At 44.6% G+C, this 15,183-nt stretch overlaps 1 protein-coding gene across 1 annotated transcript; it reads left to right on the forward strand.

Annotated features, from left to right (window-relative positions):
* The first annotated feature begins 1,877 nt into the window (after nt 1-1,877).
* Nucleotides 1,878-2,846, forward strand: LOC115091686 (olfactory receptor 52E4-like). The gene has a single exon (XM_029601847.1). The coding sequence runs from the start codon at nt 1,878-1,880 to the stop codon at nt 2,844-2,846; it is 969 nt and encodes a 322-aa protein (XP_029457707.1).
* The last annotated feature ends 12,337 nt before the right edge of the window (nt 2,847-15,183 follow it).

A 15,183-nucleotide genomic window follows, 5' to 3' on the forward strand; every position in this document is an offset into this window, starting at 1 on the left:
TCGAAGGAATCTAGGGTAGCTCTGGGGGAGCATGTGGTGGTGAAGTTTAGAGCTGGTGGTGTTGGGTTGGTAGGTAGAAATAAATGTATTTCTTCAAAAGATGTTGAACTTATCTCAACAATTGTATTTGGCAGAAATCACCCACATCAGCGGTTTTTGTATTCAAATAATTTCTGCTTCAGGGGCTGGAGAATTTAACGTGGGTTCATCTGCATTTAACCACTGCTCTTCTGCCAGGGGAGTGATGGTCATTTAAGATATGATTGATAAAGACATTAAAGAGCTTGATCATACAAAATGAAAAAGTAATTATTATTTAGATCACACATCACTTAAAGCAAAAATGATACTGCAGTAAGATGTGAATAATAACTGTACATATGTATTTATTTATTTATTTTGATTTCTTCTATACCGACGTTCCTGTATACAGATACAGATCACACCGGTTTACATTGAAAACAGAACAGTCGCTGGGGGGCGAGACAAGGAACATTTACATTTAAAACACGGAACAATTAAATCAAGTAGATAAATACCTTCAGTACAGAAATAAGTAACTTCAGAGCAGATAAAAATTGTTATTATGTTACAATCAAATAATGAACCAGGAAGACTAGGAAGCTGTTGAGTGTTAGGTGGGGGGGCTCACAACTTGAGGAGCTGGTTAAGGGAGAGCCTCGGGCTGTGAAGTGATATCTGCTGAGTTACAGGATAAATACAGGTTAACTTGAGCAGGTAGGATGATGGATTAAAATCAAACAGGACTGGGATGCCATAAGGGGAAGAACTATAAGGGGTGGCAGGAACATGAAGGGGGCAGATATGCAGACTAGGTTTGAAAGGGGGGGGGGGGCCCTGAAAGGGCTGGGAGGACTAATTCGAGCGTACGGCATGACCTAGTCTGGGAAGCGGCTTCAGAGAGAGCTTCACTCTCCGGTAAAGGCTTGACTGAAGAGCCAAGTTTTTAAGTTTGTTTTTTTTCATCACACAGTACCAGACACCAGAACTTGGTATTTATTTCTTTATTTTCCCGCATTGTGTCTAATTGTTGCATCAGGGTTTGCCAGACTAATTTGGGACTAAGCCCTGGTACTGAGTGGTGTCCTCCATCACAGTGGTGTAGCTGCAGTGGGGGGAAGGCTGTATTTTAAATCTGTGACAAAGGCAAATCAGTGTCCCCATTTAAAGAATTAAATGGGATGGATATTGTCTAAATTAACTTTCTATTCTACTTTTCATGAACAGTCAGTCACTTTAAAACAGATCATAGTAGTAAACCGAAATGAAAGGTATTCCATGCAATTTACAGCACAGAGAACATAATATGTTACTAAACATGGTAGTAATGACTTCTTTTTATTATTGGAACAACCCTGAGTCCTAGACATTGTGAGAGGGGAAATCACTCATCAATTTGCAAGTTTACAATGTGGTCAAATTGGATAAAACAATGTTCCTATGTTTAAAAGTAAGTTGATACTGAAGATTGTATTATTTACACACAAAGGTGGCTGTAGCAGGAATAAAATTTCTCAAGACAGACAAGTGAGATTTCAAAAAATGCAAATCCCAAATCAACCTTTGTTACAAATCCGGGATGAAGTAATTTATGAAGAGACCATACCCTTATTACAATTCATGGTCACTCAGAGTCAACATGAAGCAAATAAACAGAACAAATATTGCCATGAAGTCACAGAACAGTCACCAAAGGCAATACAATGATGTAATAGTTTTGACCTAATATAAATGTTATGCAATTCTAGCAATTCTCTCCAATTCCTTTGTTTTTCACAGAGGTAATCATTATTTCTTCTGTTTTTCTTATAGGACATCCCAGGCTGCCAAACAGGACTTCTAATCCGCCAATCACCATGTCAACATCTAACACCACCATCTCCCATCCTGCAGCCTTCATCCTCAGTGGCATCCCAGGGCTGGATTCTTCCCAGTTTTGGCTCGCCATTCCTTTCTGCACAGTGTACATTGTCTCCTTGTTGGGAAACATCACCCTCCTCTTTATTATAAGAACAGAGTCCAGTCTACACACACCCATGTACTTATTCCTGTCCTTGTTAGCCATGAACGATATCATCCTACCTACGTCTTCAATACCTACAATGCTCGGAATCTATTGGTTCAATGCCCAAGAAATTACTTTCAATGCATGCCTAGCTCAAATGTATTTTGTTCACACCTTCTCAGGCTTTGAATCAGGTATCCTATCAGCCATGGCAATTGACAGATATATTGCTATATGCCATCCATTAAGGTATACAACCATCTTATCCAATTCAAGAATAGCCAAAATAGGAGTGGTTATAGCACTGAGACCTATAGGGATTGTGATAATTCATCCATTCCTGCTGAATAGGTTGTCATACTGCAAAACAAATGTGATTCCTCACTCCTACTGTGAGTTCATGGCAGTTGCACAGCTCTCTTGTTCAGATTTAACTGTCACTAGTGCCTATGGCCTGACAGCAATTACTTTAATTATAGGGTTAGATGTGACCTTGATCACCTTGTCATACATCTTGATTCTCAAGACTATTCTGAACCTTCCATCAACAGGAAAGAGGCTCAAAGCATTTAGTACCTGTGGCTCCCATGTGTGTGTCATTTTACTCTCTTATAGTCCAGCACTTTTTTCTTTTTTAATGCTCAGGTTTGCCAAGAATGCTCCTAAATACATTCAACCTATCCTGGCCAATGTTTACTTGTTCTGTCCACCTATGCTGAACCCCTTTGTGTATGGTGTAAGGACAAAGCAGATTCGGAAAAAAGTACTCTGTGTAATTAGATGGAAGAAGTTCAAAGATGAAACTCCTAGAGAATTGTGATTTGTTTATAAAATAAATCAACACAAATAAAAGCTATGAGGTCGATATTCAAAAGCCATTTAGACAGATAACTGAAGAGTTGTCCATCTAAACAGCTAAACCAACATATTTAAAGACTTATCCAGCTAAATTTAGCTGCATAAGCAGACACAATTACCAGTAGGGATGTGAATCGTGTGATCGATCGTCTTAACGATCGATTTTGGCTGGGGGGAGGGAAATCTGATCGTCATGGTTTGTTTTTTTTTAAATCGTAAATTGGGGGAGGGTGGGAAAACTGGCATACCAAAACAACCCTAAAACCCACCCCGACCCTTTAAAACAAATCCCCCACCCTCCCGAACCCCCCCATAATGTTTTAAATTACCTGGGGTCCAGTGGGGGGGTCCCGGTGCGATCTCCCGCTCTCGGGCCACGGCTGCGTTAATAGAAATGGCGCCAATGACCCTTTGCCCTTACCATATGACAGGGCAAAGGTAGCGCCGGCGCCATTTTGGCTCCTGTCACCCGAAGTCACGAGTACAGGAGATCGCTCCTGGACCCCCGCTGGACCCCCAGGGACTTTTGGCCAGCTTTGGGAGGCCTCCTGACCCCCACAAGACTTGCCAAAAGTCCAGCGGGGGTCCGGGAGCGACCTCCTGCACTCGGGCCATATTGCTAATATTCAAAATGGCGCCGGCGCTATTTTTGCCCTCACTATGTCATACGTTTTTCCCGCCCTCCCCCGATTTATGATTTTTTGACGATAAATCGGTGGAATTGCTATTGTATCGCGGCTCTAACGATTTTTGATGATTTAAAATATATCTGACGATTGTTTTAAATCGTCAAAAAACGATTCACATCCCTAATTACCAGTTTTCTCAGGTCATTCCCAGTTCACCCAGGAAAGGGATAGGACTTTCAAATCCCCCTAGATTATTCACCTACCTTTTCCCCTGGTTGCTCGGACCTTTAAAACCTTTCTGGCTTGTTTAGATTTTTCTATTTTATACTTACATGCCATCCATAGCAGAAGTAAAATTATGTGGCATGGGACCCCCGGTGCACGCTTGTTCATGTAAGTATTTACACACACATTTGAAGTTCAAATCCAGGAACGCCCAGACCACGCCCATACCCCACCCCTTGTTTGGAACATTTCATTTTTGCCTACAGTGGGAGATATGCGCATAATCAGGAGGCTTTTAACATCCGCTCGGCATGCACTGGCCCAACATATTCGCGTATCTCCTGCTTTTGCTGCATGTCGGACTTTTAAAATTCACCTTTTAGCTTCCCCCACATCCTTTTTACAGCTTCTTTCATTCCCCTGTTAGAAGTCCACATTTTTGGTTCCCCCTTTCCCTGTCTCAGCCCCTTTAATTACCTCACCTTCGCTGCCTCATCCCTTCAGCTGCTCCCATGGCTGTCTCTCCTGTAGGGACGTGCATTTGTTTGAAATGATTGGCTAAATTGCAATGAATGAGCCAATTTTCATTTCATTCACTGACCCCCAAAATTATTGGAAGGGTCCCACAAATTTAAACAAAAATGTTTCTCTCTTTCCACTTCAACCGATCCACAATTTAGCTACATGAACATTATTTTGCCAAGGTCACTGCATACATATAATCATTCTTCTCAACTCACTGTATTCACTCCCTGTTACGGTCCTGCCCACGAGGGGCATGGGCAGGCTCCTCACCTTACGCGGCCAGTCAGGCCGCTGACGTCTTCTTCTTCATGGCAGGCCTGCCGCCGTCGCCAGGCTCCTCCCCGGCTGCCCCCGGTCCTGCGCAGCAGGGTCGGGGGCAGCCGGGAGCTCTTCAGTGCGGCTGGAACCACCGCTGCCGCTCCAGCTCTCCCCCGACGTCCTGCAACTCTCCCGGGGTCTTCAGCTGGCAGGGAGGCTGTCCCTGCTGGTGCCTGCAGCTCTCTGCTCTGACTGCCGCCAGCCCTTCTTCTCTCCTGCCTTCCTGCTTCAATCTTCCACGTGGCTGAGAATGCCACCAACGATCCTGCCTCTCTTCATCCAGCTCTCCTTAGGCGCGGGCGTGCACCTCTCGCCAGTTCTTCTAGGGCCAGCCACGTCTGCTGACCCCTCCCTGGACGTTGTCCCCTTCAGCCCTACAAAAGGGCTCAGCGTCCATTCCAGCTTTGCCTTCGCAAGGAGTTGGTCAGTCCTGGGATCCTGCTGTCCTTTGCTCCAGGAGTCGTCTTTGTTTCAGCACTTCTTCAAGGTCCTGTGTTTCCTGTTCTTCGTTGGAGCTCCTCGTCTTGTCTTATTGTCTACGTTCCAGTCCTGATGTTCACCTGCTGTTCCAGATGTCCATGTTCCAGCCCTAAGGTCTGTCTCCTGTTCCAGTATCCGTGTTCCAGTCCATATGTTGTTCCTGATGTCCGTGACCCAGCCCCGATGTTGCTTCTCCTGATCCTGAAGTCCGTGATTCTGCCTTGCTCTCCTGAACCCCTGGTTCCTTGTTCCTGAGTCTTCTGAAAGCCAAGTACCTTGTTCCTGAGACTTCTGTAAGCTTGGTACCCCGCGGAAAGCCATGTCATGGTCCGCGACCAGCCCCACGGGCGGGCTGAGTAGGGCGCTTCATGATGCAAGTCAAGTATCTTGTTCCTGAGTCTTCTGAAAGCCTGGTACCTCGTTCCTTCCTGTACTGGTCCCGCTCCCGCGGTTGTAGGACAGGGTGGTCCGTGACCAGACCAGTAGTACTGGCTGAGTAGGGCACCCTGAGGGATCGCGCCACTGTCCGTATACCCGAGTCTCGTCTGTGCATCCAAGTACCTCGTTCCTGAGTCTACGTCTATTCCTAAAGTCTACGTCTGTGCATCCAAATACCTCATTCCTGAAGTCTACGTCTGTGCATCCAAGTACCTCGTTCCTGAGTCTTGTCTGTATCTCCATGTTCCGGTCCGCTGCCCTGGCCTCCATCCGGCCTGCTGCTTCTTGCCGTACCCTGTGGCAGGTCTGAAAGGGCTTGCAACGGTCGGAGGACTGTGCATAACACCATCATTGTGTTGTTGGTCTTCCGAAGCGTGCAGGTCCGGAAGAGGGTCAGTATCTCCAGTCTTCAGTCCAGCCTCGATCCTGTTCAACCCCTGTGCTCGGGCATGCGTCACCTGCCGCGGCACCTCTTCGGAGTTCCTCTGGGGTCGAGCCGTGGCTCAAGAACACATCTCCTGGTAAGTGCACCACTCTCCTAGTGCTCCACAACACTCCCTATCCATTCCCATATACAGATCAAGTTTTTCTTACCTACAGGAACCTTTACTCTGCAGCTCCTCACTACCTTTCCTTTCTTATCACTCTCTACAGCCCTCCTTGTGCACTCTGCTCATCAGGCAAGTCACTACTATTGTACCTATGCTTTTCCTGTCTACTGCCAATTACCAACTCTGTGCTTTCCACCTAGCTTCACCATATTCTTGTTGTGGGCATGGACCCTTGGAACAAGCTGGAGTTGGAACAACCTGGATGGTGGAGCCCTTCAGGATCCCACCATTGGATGAGGGAGCTAGCAGAGGCAAAGGCCCAACTGGAGCTTCATCTATATCAGTCCTCGTTCCCCTTAGGTGAAGCCCTAGGGTGCCAGGCCTGGCAATTTTAGGTGGGGGCCTCTACAGAGGAAAAGATCTATGGAGGATGGCTATTCACAGGCCAGAGTCCAGGGCAAGTGGTATAATATGTTTGGAGACAGGCAATGGTCAGTGCCAGGCAGAGTTCAGATATGGTCGAGTCAGGTGTGGCCAGTGGCAATTGGAGTTCAAGTGTTGTCCAAGGGTAATCCAAGGCAGGCTGAAAATACCAAAGATCCATCCAAGGTAAGAAAGGACAGATAGGTGGGGAAGTGAAGAATAACACAGACGGGCAGGCAAGGATACTGAAGAACTGAAGAAATCTCAGATGAAGACAAGGACCACTGAAACATCAGACACATAAGAGTCCAGGAATGTTGAGATGAAGACCAGGAATGCTGAGATGAAGACCAAGAATAGATGATATGAAGACCAGGAAAGCTGAGGCAACTCACTCTATTTCTCAGAGTGGACATATTGCCAAGGCGTGGATTGGAGGGAAGAAAGCCCTTTTGTGGGCCAGAGGCTGTGATGTCATCCTTGTATGTCATGGAGAATTTCCCACCAAGGGCCCTTTAAGTCAGGGGAAGTCGGGCCTGCACATGCCTAGGAGCAGCACAGGACAGTCAGCGGTGTCCTGCCATGTGGTGTCAGACTGAATGTGGTGGCCTGCCACATCACAGCTAGTAGCATCTGGGGTGGTGTCGGGAACCAGAAAATGTGGCTTGGGGCTGAAGGTAAGCATGGCCATCTGTGGCCTTGCCCAGCAGACCACCATGTAGAACAATACCCCTCTCTTAAGCCCACTCTCTAATAGTCTTGTCTTCTTGGGATGTAGAGCATGAAATTCCTTTAGCAGGTTAGGGTCCAGAATATTGGAAGCAGGATCTCAAGACTTTTCCTTGGGACCATATCCCTTCCAGGAGAGGAGGTACTATTCCTACTTCTTACCTCTGTGCTGTGAACCCAAAATATCTTCCACTTTGTAGACTGTGCTGTCCTCACTAGTCACTTCTTGAGGTTTGGGGGTATCCTAGAGGTCCAAGTGAGTATGAGTGGCTTTAATAAGGACACATGAAAAACATAGTGGATACCCAGTATGGGTGGCAGCCTCAGCTGGTCGGTCACTGGACCTATCTGGCAAGTTGTAGTAAAGAGCCCAATGTTTCAGGGAGTGAGTTGCACCCTCAAGTAAATATGACAAATACTCAACCAGACTTTTTCACACACCTTAAATTGAGAAGCGGGTCTCCTGTGCATCTCCGTGGTTTTCTTGGCCTTCAAAGCCATCCTTTAAATGAGAGTGTTGGTGCAGGTTCAAAGGTTTTGGAGCTCCTTGGCAGATAACTGTGCTGCCGGTGAGGGTACTGACATGGGGAGAGGCAGAGATCGTAAGGGTTGCTTTCCATAACCCAACTGAAATGGTGAAGAATCTGTAGCAGCACAGTTGTGGAATTATGTGAGAACTCTACCTAGGGTAAAAGATAAGCCCAATTATATTGATGCTCATATATGTAGGCCCTGAGGAATGTTTTGAGCATGTGGCTAGTACATTCAGATAGTCCATTAACTTGTGGATAGTATGCCATTCTGAAATCCAGGGTAATGTCACTCTTTGTTCACAGAGAATGCCAATATTTCACCATGAATTGCATTCCCTAGTCAGATAGGATATGGTTGGGAAAGCCAAGTAATCAGAACACATGGAGGGTAAACAGTCATGCTGACAGCAGGGTGGAAGGAAAAACTGGGAGTGGGACAAAGTGAGCCATTTTTCATAAGTAATCAATAATCACCAAAATTACAGTGGCACCGCCTGAGGGGGGATGTTCATGATAAAATTGGTGGGCAGATGGGTCCAGCATTCCCTGGGGGCTGGCAACGTCAGCATGACAAAGCTTTCTGAATCCACATAGCCCTTGATGTCTTGCTTCATTTGAGACCACCAGTGGAATTGTTGAAACATTTGAGGGATCGGCTCGTCCAGGGTGACCTGTGACATGGGAGTCATGGGATCATTTCTAAAACTTTTCACAGAGTCGGGCAAGGGCAACTATATTTCATGGAGGGATGGTCATGAAGGCAGCATGTAGGATCTTGGCTGGGTTGATGATGTGCTGTGGAGGCTCTGGGACATTCTCTGTCTTGAAGGAGCATAAGAGTGTGTACACCCGGAGATTCATGTGAGCTGGACAAAACCTCACTGTGAAACAAAATGAGCAAAGAATAGGGACCAGCAAGCTTGTCTTTCATTTTGTCATTGAGCATGGTGAAGATGTACAGGATGATTATTATCTTTATATATTTTGATTTGGTGTTGAGCACATTCTAGCAAATGGCACCACTTCTAAAGCTAGTTTGACAGATTTTTTTGTATTTGTAACCTATCATTAAAATCATCCATTGTACCTGAAGACTGGAAGGTCACTAATATAACCCCAATATTTAAAAAGGGCCCCAGGGGCGATCCGGGTAACTATAGACCGATTAGCCTGACTTCAGTGCCAGGAAAAATAGTGGAAAGAGTTCTAAATATCAAAATCACAGAACATATAGAAAGACATGGTTTAATGGAACACAGTCAGAATGGCTTTACCCAGGGCAAGTCTTGCCTCACAAATCTGCCAAATCCTACTCTCTGTTTCCTGTCTTTTAGCCAGTTTGTAATCCATGAAAGGACATCGCCACCTCTCATGACTTTTTACTTTTCCTAGAAGCCTTTGTCAAATGCCTTCTGAAAATTCAAATATACCACATCTACCGGTTCACCTTTATCTATATGTTTATTAACCCCTTCAAAAAAAATGAAGCAGATTTGTGAGGCAAGACTTGCCTTGGGTAAATCCATGCTGACTTTGTTCCATTAAACCATGTCTTTCTATATGTTCTGTGATTTTGATATTTAGAACACTTTCCACTATTTTTCCTGGCTCTGAAGTCAGGCTAACTGGTCTGTAGTTTCCCGGATTGCCCCTGGAGCCCTTTTTAAATATTGGGGTTACATTAGCCACCCTCCAGTCTTCAGGTACATCTGACATTACCCCTGAAAACCTTCTCCAGTATGGGTATCTCCCCAACATCCTCTTCAGTAAATAACGAAGCAAAGAAATTATTTAATCTTTCTGCGATGGCCTTATCTTCTCTAAGTGCCCCTTTAACCCCTCGATCATCTAACGGTCCAACTGACTCCTTCACAGGCTTTCTGCTTTGGATATATTTTAAAAGAGTTTTTACCGTGCGTTTTGTCTCTACGGCCAACTTCTTTTCAAATTCTCTCTTAGCCTGTATCATCAATGTCTTACATTTAACTTGCCAAACAGCCTAACTTCTGTTTATTCGCTGCGTTATTGACTATTAAAAGCACAAATACACAAACACACTAAATAATATTCCCCAATAGTTAACTTTGTCCTAGTAATTTTAAAAAAGAAAATTTCCCAAACAAAACTTACTGATTCAATTCAGCCACCAGCAAGGTTATCATCTTTTCTCAGGACTAGTTGGCATGGAGACCAGATGGAGGACATCTATTTAAATTAGCCTATAGTTGCTTTCTGGATCAAGTGATACTGATCCAGACTGTCCTCAATGAAATCACAATGAAAGGTCTGAGCATGTCCAGGAATGTTTCTATGTCCTCTCTAGCAGTTGGTAGAGGAAGACCTCTTATGAGACTCTCACAGTTCAAGAAAAGTTTTTAAAAAGTTAACTTTGGCACTATTAAATGAGCTTTTTTTTTTTTTTTTATCTTTTCTGATGATGTGGTCTCATTGTGACAAGCAAAAATAAACATGCAGTGACAATGCTTTCTTTCAGAGTTCACTATGGGAAGTAGAGGAATTTTGTGCACAGTATATATATTTTTTTGCCTTTGTCTGAATGTTGGAAGCACATTCATGTTATTACAGTTACAAACAAGTGAAGAAGAATCTGACTTGCCAGGTTGCCTGCCTTCAAATTCTTGGCTCTATTTAAATTTTATACTTTCCGACAGATTTCTTTTTGTGAAAAAAAAAGAAAATCGGTAAGCAATCAGCAGTGCAAAGCAATGCTTACACTGTATATGTGTGTGTGTGACAGATATTGTCCCACAAAATACAGTACTACTGTGAATAATATAGTATCAATTTTAAATTTATTTGTGATATTAAAAGCCCCAGTGGGCTTCAAAATTCATAATACGACTAATGGAAATAGGAAGAGGAGAAAAATGAAAAGGAGAGAGGATTTTCTCCAAAGACAGTTTAGCCTAGTACTATCAATAGCAGCAAGAAAAAAGTGAGTCCTACCCCTAAACTAAATGAGATTTCTTTAGCTGCAGAAAGTCAGAAGTGGAAGCCAGCTCAATGCAGAAAAAAAATGAAATTTGGAAAGGATGTGACACCACCATCTATTCCCTTCAATCTTGTTGTGCAGAAGAGAAAAAAGGTAGGAGAGCCATCCAAGGCTGTCATTAGAAGAACAGGAGCAGCAGGCATGCAATGGCCAAAATTAGCAGTGCTCTTCTCTATGGTTATTGTTTCTGAGGAATTGAAGGCAATATTTTTACCAGTTGATTCTGAGGATGACTCTTGTCTGGGATTCTCTGAATCAAAAATTGAAAATTTAGCAGCTGAAGACAATGTGGGTTGAATAGTTAGTAGTATCCAGTGTGGTGATGAAAAAGACAAATAATACTGATTGTGTAGAGACCAACCACCAGAATGAGCAGACATCACAGGTAGAGAGTTTGAGTGATACCCCTGACATTTTCCCTTATGGTGCACCTTCAGCCTCAACTCCAGTGCCAGCATCAATCTCCCAGGATGTTTAGAAGACACTGTGGAAGACAAGACATGATATCACCACCAAAAGAAATGAAGTTGAGGGAGCCAGGCCAAGAAGTGATATGTTCGCCAAACATTTCCGGGAAAAATTGAGAGTGATGAGAGTCAGGTGGAGGATAAAAAGACCAATAGAGTGCCCAATAATAGTTCTGTTCCAGTAGTGGCCAATACTGGTTAGAGTTCATTTGTTCTATTGAATGAAATTGGACTACAGAATGTCGTTTTTGTCATTTGGAGGACTTTTAAATTACCAAGATATATGTCCTTTTTTTGCTTATCTCAAATAAGTTCTCATTTTTCCAGCTTGGTTTGCTGGATATTTTGAACCTTTCTTTGAGGACAGGTTCCTGTCCCATTAGCTTGAAAGAAGCATTAATAACACCAATCCCAAAGAATCCATCATTGTCTGTGGCTCTGAGACACTGCTGATTTTTCTATTGCATGATATTTATCATTCAGCGTAGACTAAGAAATCAGGTATTTTAATCCAGTTTTGACTTAGCCTCAACATTTAATGCAATCTTTCATGCCAAGTTAGTAGCAAGGCTTTAGGGATATGGTGTAACAGGAATTGTCTTGCATTAGTTTCACTCTTTCCTAAGCTTTAGAAAACAGAAGGTCTTTCAAAAGAATGGCGTGTCTGATTTGTACCCTATGGATATTGGAATCCCTCAGGGCTTAAGCCTTTCTCCTTGTTTGCTCAATCTTTTTCTAAGTCCTTTGGGTAGAGTGATATCAAATATTGGATTGGTATACCCAAGTGAAACCCCAGGGGAAGTGCCAGTGGTCAAGCTCCAAAGCTGTTTAGCTACTATTAACAATTAGATGTTAGACAATGAATGATATGTTGTTAAATGGGGTTAAGACCATTATCTTGTGGTGGTTAATAAACATATTCAGTATGAGAGGGTTGAGTTGGGTATATCTATGGAAATATGGAACTTGGGAGTTACTTTTAACTCCTGCCTAATCCTTAAGGCACAGATGTCTAAAGTAGTAAAGCTGGCCTTTTATAGTTGAAATTAGGAAGGTATTTAAGAAATATTCTGGATATTGAGGATTTCAGAACAATTGTACAAGTGTTGGTGTTTACATTGACTACTGCAATGCTTGCCAGCTAAGTTATTAAGGGTTTTACAGCTGGTGCAGAATGCAGCAGTCCAATTTATTTTCAACTTACTGTAGGGGACTCCTGTTAAGCCTTTTTTGAAAAAGCTTTACTGGCTGGCAATTAGTGCCAGAGTACAGTTTAAACTGCTAGTACAGTGCATAGAGTGGTTTATGAGGAGTCACATAACTTAAGAAATGACATTTTCATTTATGTGTCCAAATGAGAATTGTGATCCTCAAATTAGGGGTTTCTGACAATTCCGTCAGAATCTGAATATTAGATGCATAAAAGAAGAGCCAGGGCATTTTCAACCATTTGGCTGGGCATGTGGAAAAGTCTACCAGCGGCAATCGGGGAGACTTAGCATCAGGGTTCAGGTGGTCTGTGCCATACACCTAGATGATGATAACCCAACATGCCTCGTGCATTAATTCATCAGACATAATAAATATGCTGGAAGATTGGCAGCTAGACCGGAGATGCAGGAGTCGTCAGACAGGCTTCTGTGTGACAGACAGTGGGAAACTATAAGGGCAAGAGATACCGAGGTGTCTGATGCTTTGCACACTTGCTGCACCTGGAAGCGAGGGATACCCTGCGGGGTGGGGCCCAAGGACCAAGGGAATGCATTCCTGAAGGACCTAACAGAGATGAGGATAAAAAGGTTGGAGCATTTCCATTGAAGAGTGAAGGGTGGTCAACTTCTCTGTGAGAAGCAGGAAGAATCTGGGATCAGGTTGAAGAGGTTGGAACCTGCTGGAGCTCTACCTATATGATGCGGAAGAGACTAGTGAAGCAGCAGACACCTTTTCATGATCTGTCTTTGGAAACAGAGATAGGTATGCATCGCCCCCTGGGGCATCATGTAAGGGTAGTGATGATGCAACTGATAGAAATCTTGAAGCCTTCAAGGATGTCCCAGAGGACCTGAGTTCCAGAAGCTCCATCCTGGGCAGGGTTATCTCTATAGTAAATATTCTGGAGGAAAAACTAAAGGATTTCCATCAGCCAGAGGGGATGGAATCAGAGGTGCTGCAGTTTGTAGACTCCTTGCAGGAGCAGGTGAAAGACAGCCTGAAACCTCTGACAGAAAACAAGACATATGTGATTGCCACACTTTGTAATCCACTTGTGAAAGTGTTGCATTCTACAGCTCGTGGACCCCTCCCATGAGCCCCCACTCTTACCACCGCTGCTGGGCTTTCCCAGAGGTGCCTCAGCTCTGGTTTCCTCTCATGGTATGGCAGACCATGCTGCGGCTAGACTGTGCAATCCTTCATTTATGGCAGGGCGCTGCCAACTCTGGCCCTGACTCCTCTAGTACATACTTGATGCCTGCACTAAACATTAAAGGGCCAGTGGAGAGAAACCAGAGAGGAGTCTGCCGATGATGTCCTGATTCCTGCATTATTTAAACCTGCCTAGGATGCCTCACCAGTAACTCGGCAATAGGTCGATTGCTCCTGGAGTAGTGCTTTGCCTGTGTTCCTGCTTCCTGTGTGTTGTCCCTATGTTCTGGTGTCCTGTTCATAGTCCCCGAGCAGTCTGATCAGCTCCTGAGTTTGTGTCTTCGTGGTCAGTCTCTCCCTCTTCTGTCTTCAGTGTCTCATCTTGTCCTGCTGATTCCTCGTTCTTCTCCTCCTCCTGGTTCCTCGTCTCCTTTGGATTGGACTTCTGGCTTGACCTTGGCCCAGACTTCTGGCATTGTTTGGATTGGATTTCTGGCTTGACCTCAGATTGGTCCTTGAGCTGCTTGACCACTGCCTGTCCTAATCATGACTCTGTGAGAATGCTGCCTGCCCCAGACTATAGCCAGCACTGGCTGATTCTCCTGTCTGCAGAGCTTGTCCTGTCACCACTCCTTCCTACCTGCTGGCCTGCAACAACTTCCTCCTGATGAATCATTAGTTCCACAGAGGCTTGCACCTAAGACCAGCCAGCCCTAGCACCCGAGGACTCAACCTAAAGGGAACATGGGCTGGTATTGATGAAGCTCCAGTTGGGCCTCTGCTCCTGCCAACTCCACCTGCTTATAGTGGGGACTTTTCGGGGCTCCTCCCTGCAAGTAGTTCCAACTCCCCATTGGCCTAACGGTCCATGTCCGCAAAAGAAAGTGAATCTTGCCTGCCAGTCCCAGTGTCTCACATACTGAAGGAGATGCAGGTAGCCAGGGTATGTGAACTGGAGTGCCAGAGAAAGAAGCACAGTGGAGATGCAACACAGGAAAGAGTGGCCACACCTGAGAGTAGTGTAATCACGAGCAGCACCCTATCAGGTATCCCTTCCTCCCCCAATTCATGTTTCCCACAAACAATCATCTCTCCAGACAAAAGCTGTAGGTAAAGAAGCTGGCAAGAGAGACCCTTGACTCACCTTAGCAAGGGAAAGCACAACAGAAATTTCTGTGACAGAACCCATCCAGGACATGGACCTAGATGCACTGGCAAAGAGGGCCAACACAAATCTGCCCTTTGGCCAGACCTAGGCAAGGTGGCTCAGGACTATCTTTTCTTCCCACTAATCTGTATGCCCAGTGAATGTGTCTTCTCAATGAGAGGGAACATCTCATCATTGAAGACTGGCTCAAGACTTGATGGAAAATGTATTGTTTTTAGAAATCAATCTGCCTCTCCTGGGCTTTTCTGAATTTCCATGTGAATGGCAAAATGACTGAAAGCACCTTTGAGGTCTTGCTGCTGTTCTGTCTACTTGCTGTGTTCCTTATATCCCATCTTGTATTTCTTGCTGCCACATGCCTACCTGCCATGCCCCTGATATACCACTTTGGGGGATTTCTTTCCACCCTGCCTACGTGCCATGCACTCTTCTAGTG

The sequence above is a fragment of the Rhinatrema bivittatum genome, chromosome 5 (assembly GCF_901001135.1).
Source record: "Rhinatrema bivittatum chromosome 5, aRhiBiv1.1, whole genome shotgun sequence".
In the NCBI taxonomy this organism is placed as follows: Eukaryota; Metazoa; Chordata; class Amphibia; order Gymnophiona; family Rhinatrematidae; genus Rhinatrema; species Rhinatrema bivittatum.

Bases quoted from the DNA above. Each gene is read 5' to 3' on its own strand.
- LOC115091686 (XM_029601847.1), top strand. From the start codon at position 1,878: ATGTCAACATCTAACACCACCATCTCCCATCCTGCAGCCTTCATCCTC.